The 13,654-nt window shown below is 43.0% G+C and overlaps 1 protein-coding gene across 1 annotated transcript in view; it reads right to left on the bottom strand.

Moving 5' to 3' along the window:
- Positions 1 to 7,518, bottom strand: part of POM121C (POM121 transmembrane nucleoporin C) — a 29,678-nt gene extending 22,160 nt beyond the window's left edge. Inside the window, exons 1-5 of the mRNA XM_070412765.1 lie at positions 6,959 to 7,518; positions 5,073 to 5,288; positions 4,593 to 4,751; positions 2,668 to 2,748; positions 919 to 1,090 (exon numbers count right to left, since the gene is read on the bottom strand). Of these exons, the coding sequence (XP_070268866.1) occupies positions 919 to 1,090; positions 2,668 to 2,748; positions 4,593 to 4,751; positions 5,073 to 5,288; positions 6,959 to 7,518 (1,188 nt within the window). The remainder of the gene's footprint in view (positions 1 to 918; positions 1,091 to 2,667; positions 2,749 to 4,592; positions 4,752 to 5,072; positions 5,289 to 6,958) is intronic.
- Positions 7,519 to 13,654: the final 6,136 nt, after the last annotated feature.

Below are 13,654 nucleotides of genomic sequence, written 5' to 3'. Positions count from 1 at the left end.
TTGAAATTTAATGTAAAAAACATTTTAAACATAGGGATGATGGCTATGTACTTAATAGGCCTGTTGTGACGATTAAATGAGGAAACAGACATAAAGTGCTTAAGGTAGGTTCTAGCGGAGAATAAGTGCTCAAGGTAAAGGTTATTATAATGATTATCTTCTTCTTTGCATTCCCACAACTGCTCTGGCTTAGGCCTTCATCTTGAATTTATGTTACTATAAGAGCCTTCTGGATAAATTTATCTCAAAATTTTTCTCCCCTCAAAAATCTTCCTTCACACATGCTTTATTTTTTTTTCTAGTACTATGTAATAGGGTAGCCACTTATTGACAGGCAATGTAATGGGTACATTTCGAACACTACCTTCAATCTTTCCAATAATCCTTCAGAGATGAGAAAAGGAATTTATGTGATTTACCTGTCCAAGGCCCTATAGCGACTAAATGTTAGAGCCAAAATTGAACCCAAATCTGTCTGGTAACAAAGCCTGATCTGTTCATTAGGTTATACAACATCCTCTTTCTAAAAAACTAAAAAACAAAAACACAACCACTTCTTATTTTTAAAACTTGCACTAAATTTGCAACCTAGGATAAATTTCTTTTATGACCCAGTGCAATTTGAACTCAGTCTACCTCCTCAATCCAATTAACACCATTTATTGAATCATTCATCCTTGGTCTATTTATGTGCAATGGCTCTGTCTTGTATCAGGCTCCCACATATACACTCGTTTACTTTCTCAGCTTTCTTTTCTGTTCCATTGACCTATAGTTATTATTCAAGGATTTGTATCTTCTGTTAATTTAGAGGTAATCCCAATATCTGACAGAGAGAGGTAGTTAATAAACACTGACTAATCAATCAATTAATGCTGGGAATCCATTTTGCCCATGCCACCCACAAGAATAATGTACCTGAGAGAAACCTCGAGTAGAACTGTAAGAACTGGTAATGGCATTGCGGCTGGAGCTAAGAATGCCTCCTGTGTATGTGCTCGTCATGGAGCTCATAGAGGAGGTGCGGGATCTCTTATTCAAGTGGTCATCTGAGCTCTGGGAATTGAGACCTCTTTTCAGAGACCCAGGCCTAATAAAAGGGAAAAAGATAGTTAGATGTGCTATTGAAGGCAACATTCTTTTAAAGTTTCATCCATGGTCACAAAATCTTTCTTAAATATATCTGACAAAGTCAAGAAGGAAAAGCCAAATATTTTGAAAATTAAATGTATGATTCCACTTAAATAATATTCTAGAAAATACACACTTATCTCCAGTGATAGAAAACATTATTACTGAATGCCTGGGGATGGGGGCAAGATTGAAGGGAGATACTATTAAGGGACACTAGAAAACTTTTGGAAGTGATGGTTATGTTCATTATCTTGACTGTGGTGATGGTTTCATAGTGTATACATGTCAAAACGTAAACTGTACACTTTAAACAGACACAAGTTAGTACATATCAATTATCCCTTAATAAAGCTGTTTAAAAAATCAGTTAAGAGGAACCAACCGTTTTTTCTAAGTTTCCAACTGAAATAGGAATTCCTGTACATCCTTCCTATAGAATAGTCATCCAACCTCTATTAAAATATAGATAATGCACTATCTCTTAGAGCAGAGGTAGGGAACGTCCAGCCCGCAAGGTCATATGAGGCCCATGAATTCGCTTGGTCTGACCCTGCCAAGGCATTAGGGGTGAGTTAATTAAATGTTTGACCAAATATAGCAGGCTACTTTTTAAGTGGGCCCACAAATGATGTTATAACTATCCAAATGGCCTTTGGCAGAAAAAAGGTTTGCCACCCCTGTCCTAGAGTGATGAATATCAAACCTGGACCAGTTTATTCTTATATTGAATGAAAAAATATTTCCTCTAACTTTCACCCATGGATCCTATTTAGTGCCACACCGAGCAAGATGTTTTCATTCTTTCATTTGTTAGTCCTCCAGTTTTTTGGAGGCCATTATCTTTCCCTTCCTCATTTCCTTATTCCTGTTGAGATTTTTCTCCTCTGGGCTAGTACTTATGTACCTTCAAACCCTCCTCACCCACCACTACCACCCTTTAACATATTAGTTGCTTCACTCAAAATGAATTTCAGTTTGTGTATATCCTCTTTTATAGTGTAGTACACCAAGCCAAACACAATATTCCACGGACAATCTGAGTAGAACTAAGGAAAGCAGCACTACCACTTACCTGCCTCGTTCTAGTTTTTGTTCTATCAACACAGGATAGGAGCACGTTAGCTTTTTTGGCAGCCATATTATACTGCTGGCTCAAATTAAGCATATAAGTTACCCCAAGTCTTTTCACACATATTTTTGAGCCACTTTCCCTCCAATCCATTTCTTCCTCAAATGTATTTAAACTCAAATGTAGAAACTTATCACTTATCTTAAATTTCAGTTTTGCATTTTATCCATCGTGCAAACCTTGTGATCTTTCTATTTACATACTTGGTTATTAAAAAATATTAAAAGGAATTATAAGAGCGTTATTGTGGCAAGTTACTCAAATGTTCCCCTCTGATTTCAAAGATTTGAACTTGAACAAATAAAGCAATGCAAAAAGCAAAGAGGAACATCTACAGGACAATAACTTTGGCAATGCCCTTTTTCTAAATAGTGTATAACTCAACCAGATGGATTTTCACTTACTTAGGCACAAAAGAAGCAGGGACTCCATTGGCCACCAGGGGCTCAAATGCTGAATGTCCACTCCCACTGCTATCATGGCGCCTGTGATAAATCAAAAAACTCTCAATTAAATGAAATGACTTTTTTTTCCCCTTAAAGCATATTCCTGGGACCATGTACCATTTCTATGGAGCACAGGTCCCATGCTAGACAAGAAAAAGGTTGCTTCAAATCCCAAAGATTCCAAAAGGTAAATTTATTCTAAGACTGTCTGGCAATAAGGAAAGTATAAAAATACAACAGATCCTTGAATAACATGATATCATTCAATGTCATTTTATTATAATGTTGATGAGATGCCATAGGAATTTAACTACTGTTTATATCAATTAGCCTAGGGGAAAACTGATTTTGTTATATATTGTCAGTTTCCAAGAACCTATCAACAATGTTAAGTGAAGACTTACTCTACATCAAAACCTTTAGAACTATTCAGTGTATTAATTATTATAATCACAAATTGAACACCCTACCATCCACGAATTAAAAACAAAAGAAAAAACACTTTAGGAACCAATCTACACATCCCATAGTGACCTAGAGGTTAATATGGCAAGTCTGTTAGGGAAAAACTTTACATCTCACATTTAAGAAGGGCCTATGCATGATGCACATAATCACCGATTATTCCAATTATGGGAAGGATAACTATAGAATCTTCAGTTACAGACTCACTAGCTAGGTCAAGTAGAACTACCCATCCCTAAGAACATGAAAAACCTACTGGGACCATAAGAATAGTTATCTCCTCTCCCACCTCCACACCCCCTGCCTCCTGCCACTCCTGCTTAACTATCTGACATTAGCTCAAATTGCTCACTTATAAATCACATCTCTATCATCAAACCTGATCTTCCTATGTTACATAAATACACTTGCACTGATTAATATTCTCTACTTAATTTTGTTATCTAAAGTAGCAAAGATGGCCAACCCTGAACCTGCAGGATATAAATAATTTGGTTTAGGTAATAGGGACAATGATGATATTTTTCAAGGGTTCACTCATGTAAAGAAGAGCAATTCCTTGACCACCTCATATAAAGAAGCCGCCTTCTCATTACCGTCACATTTATCACCCCCCTTTTTAATTTCTATCACCCTATTTTTTAAAATTTCTATATACTTACAATCTGAACCTTGTTTTAATATCCTCCCCCTTTTCGTTTCTCTCCCTCCAACAGGTCCCAAGAGGACTTTGTTTTGTTCTCTGCTCTATCCGCAGTACCTGGAATAGGCTCTGGCACATTGTGGTTGCTCAAGTTATTATATTAAAAAAATGAGTGGAATCCTTAACTATTTAGAAAGCCACAAGCAATTCTGCATTCTCATTAGTGACTTCAAACTCCTTTCTTACCATACTCAGGAAATATAGTCCTTATTTCATTTTCCTTAAGTTATTGAAAACCAAAGAATGAAGTCGGTTTTACTCTCTTTACTGATAGATCCAGTTACCCTAGTTACACTTTTCTTTGTCAAGCATTCCCTTCAGCACAATTACACATTTAAACTGGTGGTTACCCAGATAACTAAACAACACAAGATTAGGAGGGCAAGCCTTTGAAAATTTTTTCTCAAAAACAGAATTTAACACATCTGTATAAAAAGTATGAGGTTAACATGACTAATAGTTGTTGGCTTATCCCAATACTTAGGGAAAAGGTAAATTTTAACATTTATCTAACCTGCGCCTAAACCTGAAATGAACAGCATTAAAGCCTTACTGTCAGCATTGTTACGCTCTTCCATGAAAGCCAAAGAAGGGGACCTACTAAGGCTCACAAACTGGAGCAGGCCTCTGTATCTTTTTTGGGAGTAATCTGCATTTCAACAAATCACAGGAATCTATGTGGGAGGCCTGTTTAGTACTCTGCTGAGCCTGTTACCTTCTTTTATTTTCCTGGCCATCAGTGAATATTTGTTCTTCTTCCTCCACTGTTCTTTTCTTCCTCTCTTTGAGGGCACTCAGTACAGTCTCCTTTGCACATGGGTCCGGAGCATTACTTGATGGTGAGGACAGTGTTGAGCTGAGCAACTGCTCTGTTCTGCAATGAAAGACAAGATTCTAGCCTTAAGATATTTTAATTACCACGTCATATAGCACAGTCTTCACTGAAAATCAGAAGCTAGCCAACAAGCAACAGTGTAATTTATACATTCATAGAAAATGCCCTTAGCAATTAAAGCTACAATGTAAGGCAAAAAAACAAGAAAATAAGCGACAGTTCAACGACTCAAATTTGAGATTTCTCATTTAAACAGACAGGTACTTTTTTTTTGCTTTATAGTTGTCTTGTCAGAGAAACAACCATGGAAGAATAAAGTGGACACAAAAAGGAGTCTATTTTTCCAACAATAATACTTACATTGGAGAACGAGTCAATTTGCTATCAGGAGGAGCAATCCTCACTGTCACTGGACTGCACACCATCTTGGAATTATGAGGAGATAGCACAGTCTTCTTGTGATAACCATTCCAGGACACTGTGGGAAGTACCCCCAGAAAGGAATATTGGGCCTGTTGAATTGGATATTGTCTTCGAGGTGTTATTAAAAACCGATTTGATAAAGTTCCACAATCCCTGTGGAGAACAGGAGACATATTATGGAACCAAAATGCTTAAAAGAATGTCAGAAAATTAACTGACTAAAGAACTATGTGGGTTCAGATAGTTTCCAGAAAGCTTAAACCTCTAAGCAATACAGAACACAGAATTTTTATGGTAACTTCTCACATCATTCCATCTAGACGCAGAAAGTGGCAGCTGCTTAAAAGCAATCCCTACTATGGACTTCAACAATTTGAAGAGAAATTGAAAACCTTGCCCACACAAGCAAAACTACAATGGAAGTGTGTATTAGGACACACAGGGAGAAACTTTTTTTTTAAAATATATTTTTATTGATTTTTCACAGAGAGGAAAGGAGAGGGATAGAGAGTTAGAAATATCGATGAGAGAGAAACATCGATCAGCTGCCTCCTGCACACCTCCTCCTGGGGATGTGCCCGAAACCAGGGTACATGCCCTTGGCCGGAATCGTACCTGGGACCTTTCAGTCCGCAGGCCGACGCTCTATCCACTGAGCCAAACCAGTTAGGGCAGGGAGAAACTTTTCAAAAATCCTTCAATCTTTTCAGCAAGTAATCAGTAATGTACCCAGAGTCAAATATTTTTCAAGACCTAAATGTTCATCTTCTCAACTCAATTTACTTATAACAAGAACCTTATGTCTGGCTGGTATGACTCAGTGGTTGAGAGTCAACCCAGGAACCAAGAGGTCACCAGTTTGATTCCTGGTCAGGGCACATGATCAGGTTGCAGGGTCCATCCCTGGTGGGGGGGCATGCAGGAGGCAGCCAATTAATCACTGATATTTTTATTTCTCTACTAGAAGCCCGGTGCATGAAATTTGTGCATGGTAGGGTCCCTAGGCCTGGCTGGTGATCAGGGACGATCGGGGCCTTCCTCCGTTCCACGCTGCCCCCCGATGGTCAGCGCATGTCATAGCCAGCGATGGAACTCCTGGTCTCCTGGTCCAACTTCCCAGAGGTCACTTTGCATATTAACCTTTTATATATATAGAAGATAGATCCCTCTCCCTTCCTCTCTCTCTAAAAAAATCAAAAACATTTTTTTAAAAAGAACCTTATATTTTCATCAAATATTTTGTATTCTCCGCTACTGAGATTAAATGAAAGTGTCGTTAATTTGATCATCTTTATCAAATTTTATCAATGGAAGACATGTTTCCTGGGAATACCTCTTTGAGCTCAGCTAAACTTATAAAATTTCTCTATGGGTCCAAAATATATATACTACATTTATAATACATATACATATACATATGTAATACATATAACATATATAATACACACACACACACACACACACATATATATTACTATATGACTACACTCGAAAGATAAAGGTATTTTCCGCCTAAGTAGGGATATTTTAATATTAACAAGTATTCTGCTAAATCGATACTGTATTAAAATTCAGACAGTCTTAGGAATTGGAAGGAAGGGATCAGCTGTGGCATCACATCTCATTCCAAAGGTTAAACGGGGGCGGGGTGGGGGCGGTGATGGGGGAGAGGGGACGGCTGACATGCACCAAGATGTTGCAAAGAGGTCAAACGACACAGAATCTACCTTGGACTTGAAAGAAAACCGGATCGAAAGTCAAGTCCTCAATGCAAAGCCAGTCGACAGAAAGAGGAGGGTCCGGGAAAGATGCGCGTGTCTTACCTGTGGGAAGGCCTCCTGGAGGGTCCGAAAAGAGGAGCGGGGTGGGAGGAGTGAACGTGATGCCCGCGCTGAGCCGCGGGACCCGGCGGCGAGGTGCGGGTGGGAGGGCGGCGGATCTGCCGCTCCCGCGGGTTCCTGGCCTCGGGGACCGGGGCAGGCGGCGGGGGGCCGGGCTTGCCCTGGTAACTGCCCATCAGGAGCAGTTCGGCGGGGTCGGGTCCTCCGAGCAGGGTCCGCGGCTCTAGGAGGTTTCCGTTGGCTGCCGACTTGGCCGGGGGCGAGGTGAACAGGATTCGCTGGCGCCGCGCGTTCCGAACGAGCGAGGAGAAGGCGCGCGGACCTCGGGGCTCGCGGCTCAGTCCCCACCAGGCCGCGGTCGCCCCCACGGCCAGCCAGGCCAGCGCCGCCGCCGCCGGCACCAGGTACAGGAAGAGGCCGAGCAGCGACAGGCCGAGGAGCGCCGCGCCCCCGCCACCCCAGCCCCGGGCCCGACAGTCCCTGACACTCGCGATGGGCCGCCGCCGCTCGCCTCCTCCAGGCGCCGCAGCCGCCGGAGACATCGCGGCTCCGCGCCGCGGAGAAGACTTAAATATCCCAGCGTGCACCGCGCCGCGCGTACGTCACTGGGGGCGCCGGGTGCGTCACTGCAGACGCGACGTGGACGCGAGACCGGGAGGGGAGACGCTACTGCCGGGCCAGGCGGTAGACCCGACCCCATTGGAAAAATGCGGCTTCCCGGGAAACTGGGCTCTGATCCTCCAGGCCTCCTGGCAAGTCCGCCCGCACAAGCCCATCCAGAGGGAGCCTGTGAAGAATCGGTTAAACATAAACGCCCCGGACCGCGACTGTGCGCGCAATGCTTCCTCCGCGGTGTCTTCCCGGGGGCTGACCTCTCCAGAGGAGGTTACCGGGCACTTTTCACAATTGCGACCAGAGAGTGGGAGGTTTTTCCAGGGGCCCTATTTCTTGCCAGAGTATCAACAGCTTCAGAGGGCTTACTTCAGCAGAAACGGTGAAAAGTCAGGCCAACCCAAACCGACCACCAGTGTTCAATGTGGATCTAGTTTTAACAAAATCCCTATCAAGTCGTCTGAGAAACGGCAGATCCAATCTGGAGCTACGAGGTAAGTTTAGGTTGTGCAGGACCAGCTGGTAAAGTGGCACAGTTATCGACCAAATTTCACATCAAGGTCCAGAGTCGATGTTGAAGGTTTGTGACTAATCTGCCCATGTTACATTTGGTGATCTGAGAAAATAGATTGGTGGTTGTCTGGGCCTGGGGAGTGTGCTGTTTGGTGGGGAAATGGAGAGTAGCGGCTAAAGGGTAGAGTTTTCTTTTGGGGGGAAACCAAGTGTTTTAGAATTAGGTTAAACTGATTGCTTCACAACTCTGAATTGTATCCTAATAAAACTGTTCAACAAACTTGGTGGTCTGCCAATTGAGACTTTAGCTCAGCTTATTCATTGGTATACATTAAAAACATTAATGGAGAAAAGACAGGTTCTCTGATCTCTAGAAGCCCTCTAAGATGCAACGTGGTGTGATAATAGAGGCACAAAAAGAGAAGGAATGATAAAGGGTAAGATGGGCTGGCAGGTGCTACTTGAGCTGAGAAAACTGGTTAATGTAGGTTCAAGGCAGATGAAAGAACATGGCACAGAAGCACAGAGATGGCAAGTACTATGATACAAGATTCTCCAAGTAGATCAGTATGGATGGAGATTAGGATGTTTGGGGGAATAGGGAGGTTGGAAAGATAGGGCTCAGTAACCATGCATCTGGAGCAACTTGGAGAGATGAGAAAAGCAAGCAACGCTCCTCCTCCCGAACTCACTGCCAGGGCAATTCTGCTTCTTCTTTGAAAAGGGGATGGGCTGTGTAGCTTAAAACCACAGTGAGATATTGTCTCACATCCATTAGAATGCCTAATATTGAAAACACACAAGTGTTTGTGAGATGTGGAGAAATTAGAATCCTTGTGCACTGATGGTAGGATTGTAAAATGTTGCAAGTGCAACAGAAAATAGTATGGAGTTTCCTCAGTTAAAAATAGAACTACCATATATCCAGCAATTCACTTCTGGATATATATATATGTATGAAGGAATGAAATCACTATCTTGAAGAGATAGTTGCATCTCCGTGTTTATTGCCATATTATTCACAATACCAAGGCATGCAAACAACCTTAGTGTCTATCAATAGAGGAATGGATAAAGAAAATGTGGAAGGTATACACAATGAAATTCAGCCATAAAGAAAATCCTGCCTTTTTGACAACATGGATGGACCTTGAGGGAATTATGCAAAGTGAAATAAGTCAAACAGAGAAAGACAGATACTGTATGTTCTCACTTATATGTGAAATCTAAAAAAGCCAAACTCATAGAAATAGAGAGTAGAGTGGTAGTTGTCAGGGGCTGAGGGAAATGGAGAGTTGTTGGTCAAAGGGTACAAACTTCCAGCTTTAAGATGAATGACTTCTGGGGACTGAATGTACATAATGTGACTATAACTAACAGTACTGTATTATATACTTGAAAGTGAAGAGAATCGATCTTATATGTTATCAGCACACAGAGACACACAAATGGTAATTATGTGAGGAAATGGAAGTGTTACCTAACCTTATTGTGATAATTCCATAATATATATATGTATCAAGACACGTTATAAACCTTAAATTTACATGTTATCTTTATATATAAAAGGCTAATATGCAAAGTGTTCCCTCGGGAATTTGACCAGGAAACTGGGAGTTCGATCACTTGCTATGACATGCGCTGACCACCAGGGGGTGGCGTGGAATGAAGGAAAGCCCCAGTTGGCGGCCTGAAGGTCCCGATCATTGCCGGCCAGGCCTAGGGACCCTACCTGTGCACGAATTTCTTGCACCGGGCCTCTAGTGTATCAATATCTCAATAAAGCCAGGGGGAAATCAGAGTGTAGTGTATGGCTTATATCATGTGTAAAACTAAAACATAACAACAGAAGGACACAACAACAGAAGGGTTGGGCAAAAGTAGGTTTATAGTTTGTATGGAAAATAATACAGTAATTAATAAACAATAATACAAGAATAAACTGTGTTTTGTGTACTCACAACTGAAAGCCTACTCTTGCCCCGCCGGTATTATAAAATTCTTATGCCACATATAATGTGCCTACTATTACTTGAAGGTAGACTCTGATGAGTTAAAGATGTATACTATAAACTTTAAAGTAATCACTAAAATAACAAAACAAAGACATAGTAAGTCAACAAAGGAGACAATAGAATAACAAAAAGTACTGGATTAATCTAAAAGAATGCAGAATAAGAGGAAAAGAGGAACAAAAAATAAATACAAAATAAATAATAAGATGATGAAAGTAAACCTAAATGTTAATAACATTAAAAGTTAATGATCTTGGCTGGAGGAGGTCAATGGGGGAGAAAGGGGGACATTTATTGTTGTAATACTTTCAACAATAAAGAATTATTTTTAAAAAGTTAATGATCTAAACACCCAATATACAGCCTTTGTAAGGTAAAAAACATTTATCAAAATTGAATACCCATTCATGATTAAATAAAAAATCTCCCAGCAAGCTAGGACAAGAAAGGAACTTCCTTAACCTAATAGAGGACAAGTTAGAAAGCTGAGGAAAACCTGTTTGGGACAAGGTAAGGATGTCCACTCTCATCAGTTCTATTCAACATTACCTGGGCAATAAAGGCACAAAAAAGAATGAGTTGACATATAAATTGTAAAAAAAGAAGTAAAAATCTTCTTTATTTGCAGATGACATGATTGTGTTCACAGAAAATCTCAAGCAATCTACAAAAACAAACCTTGCTAGAACTAATGAATGAATTTTAGCAAGATTACAGGAAAAACGGGGCCAATATACAAAATCAATTGCACTGCTATATGCTAGTAACAAACAATTGAGATTTTATACCTAAAAATACAATACCGCCATAGCCGGTTTGATTCAGTGGATAGAGCATCGGACTGTGGACTGAAGGGTCCCGGGTTCGATTCCATGCCCAGTTGCGGACTCGGTCCCCAGTGGGGGGCGTGCAGAAGGCAGCCAATTGGTGATTCTCAACATTGATGTTTCTACCTTTCTCTCCCTCTACCTTCCTATCTGAAATCAACAAAAATATATATAAAAAAAACCAAAAAAATAAAAATACAATCTCTATATAAAACCCTAATATGCAAGTAGACTGAAAGGTGGAACAACCGGTTGCTATGACGTGTGCTGACCACCAGGGGGCATGCACAAAACATGGTGGATGTCGACAGCAGGCGACAGAGTGTGGAACATGGCAGGCATCGGCCATGGCGGGATGGTGGAGCAGGTGAGTGGGGGCACCAGACCAAGGCAGGGCGCCAGTCACTGTCATCAGGGCAAGCCTCTGGTGGTTACTGAAAATTCTTTGCTCCCATGCACCGTGGTCTGGCTTGACGCTCACACCTGCTGCCAACACCAGCCCTGCTCGCACCCACTGCCAGCGCTGGAGCCACTGCTGGCACCCAACACCAGCCCCAGTTGCTCAGTGCCATCAGCGGGTGCAAGTGGCAGCTGCCTGCCTTGATCGCCCCTCAGGTCTTCTCCACCTCCCCCTGCTCCTGAGGGGTGATCAGGGCAGCAGCCGCTGCTCTCACCCCCTGATGGCACTGGCCCCGCTCACACCTGCTCCTGACCCCAATCTCTCCACGCTGTCAGCGGGTGCAAGCAGGGCTGGTGCTGTCAGCATGTGGGAGCGGGGCGGCAGGAGTGGGGCTGCCAGCAGACAGGAGACTGGGGGCCATGGCGGGAGGGGCTGGGCAGGGGCGCGGAGGATGGGCCAAGACCCACCCCTGTGCCCACTGCAGCCTCAGGGGTCACAGTTCCTTTCAAGGTGCACGAATTCATGCGCTGCGCCCCTAGTACCAATTAAAATAATATAAATACATGAAATACTTAGAGATAATTTTAATAAAATATGTACAAGATTTCTACATTAAAATATTACACTAAATCTGCAAAACATTTTTGACTGAAATTAAAGATCTAAATAAGAGGACCAGAGTGAACTTTCAATATTGTTAAGGTAGCCATTATTCTCATATTGACCTATCGATTCAGTAGAGTCCTAATGAAAAGTCCCATTTGTTTGTGTGTTTTTTAGAAATTAACAAGCTGATTTAAAATTTACATGGCTATGCAGAGAACCCAGAATAGCCAAATCAATTTTGACAAAAGTAATAACAATAGCCCTGGTGGGTGGCTCAGTTGACTGGAGCATTGTCCCGTACATCAAAAGGTTGTGGGTTTGATTCCTGGTCCGGACACATACCTAGGTTTCAGGTTGGATCCCATTGGGGCACATGTGGGGGGTAACTAATTGATGTTTCCCTCTCACATCAATGTTCCCCCCCCCCCCAACCTTCCTCTCTCTCTAAAAATCAATAAAAGCATACCCTCGGTGAGGATTAAAAAATAACAATAATAAAGCTGGAGAACTTGAACCGTGCCCTCCGTCGGGGAGCGTTTGTGGGCCTTGTTGAGGGACGGGAAGGCTCCAGGGTGAGGACCGCGCCCCAACTCCCGGCCAGATCAGCTGGGGCCTCAGCTGGGAGCCTTCCCTCGGCTGCCCTGGAGGAGGACAGGTGAAAAGAAGAGCTGGGAGATGCAGTGAGCTGAGCTTGGAAGGATGGGCGAGGAGGAGGGACTGCCAACCGCTGCGATGCCCTCCGCCCCCGTATCGGTGTTGGCGAAGTAACAGACACATAAATGCGCAGACGGTGTATAGCATAATGATGACATTCGGAGGAGACCAAGATGGCGGCGTAGGTAAACACCGGAGACCGCTGCCGCAAACAACCATTTCAAAAATACAACTAAAAGACTGAACGGACATCACCCAGAACCACAGGAAGGCTGGCTGAAGAGAGACTCTACAACTAGAAGGAAAGAGAAGAGCAAATCGAGGCTCAGAGGCGGCGCAGTGTGGAAAATACAAAGGTACCGAGGTGCGCGCGCAAAGCGGGCTGGTGGCTGAGGGCGCGGTTGTCGTTTTCTGTCGGGAGTGAGTCTCAGACTCTGGGCTCCAGATCCGGGCGAGTCTCTAGGGACCCAGACTCAAACGGGAGAAGCGGGATTATCCGGCATCAGTTGGAACCTGAGGGCAGCTTTCTCTCCGAGGTTTGCAGCGGCTGCCGGGGTTCTGAGAAGCAGAGCCTCTGGGAACGGGACTGAGCGTGGCCATAACTGCTCCCTCTGCCCGCCCTGTTGAGCCCGCCCCGCCCAAACCCTGCGCACAGCCATTTGCCGATCGCCTCAGGCAAAGGCTGGATTAGCGCCTCCCCAGAAGGCAGACGTTTTCCATACAGCTGATTCCTATAGCCAGTCAGCCTAGTGGTCAAACCCCTCTAGTGTTAACTACAACAATTAAGGCTTGGCTAGAACAAGACTGCGCACAGAGACCACAAGGGGGTGCACCAAGAAAGCATAAAAGATGCGGAGACAAAAAAACATGACAGAAATGGAGGATATGGAGCTAAGAATCGCAATTTTGAGGGCTTGCCATAAATTTGTGCAGAGCCTCACGAAAACTAATGAGACCCTCGATGCTACGATAAAGAAATTAGAAAGTAAGCATACACGGACTGAAATAAAGAATATTATACCCAATAGCAGACCAGAGGAGCACAAGAATC

Source organism: Myotis yumanensis, unplaced genomic scaffold (genome assembly GCF_028538775.1).
Source record: "Myotis yumanensis isolate MYYU_CA2020_CCGP unplaced genomic scaffold, mMyoYum1.0.hap1 SCAF_4, whole genome shotgun sequence".
In the NCBI taxonomy this organism is placed as follows: Eukaryota; Metazoa; Chordata; class Mammalia; order Chiroptera; family Vespertilionidae; genus Myotis; species Myotis yumanensis.
Note: the sequence above shows the minus strand (reverse complement) of the source record. Positions and strands in the feature narration are given on the sequence as shown.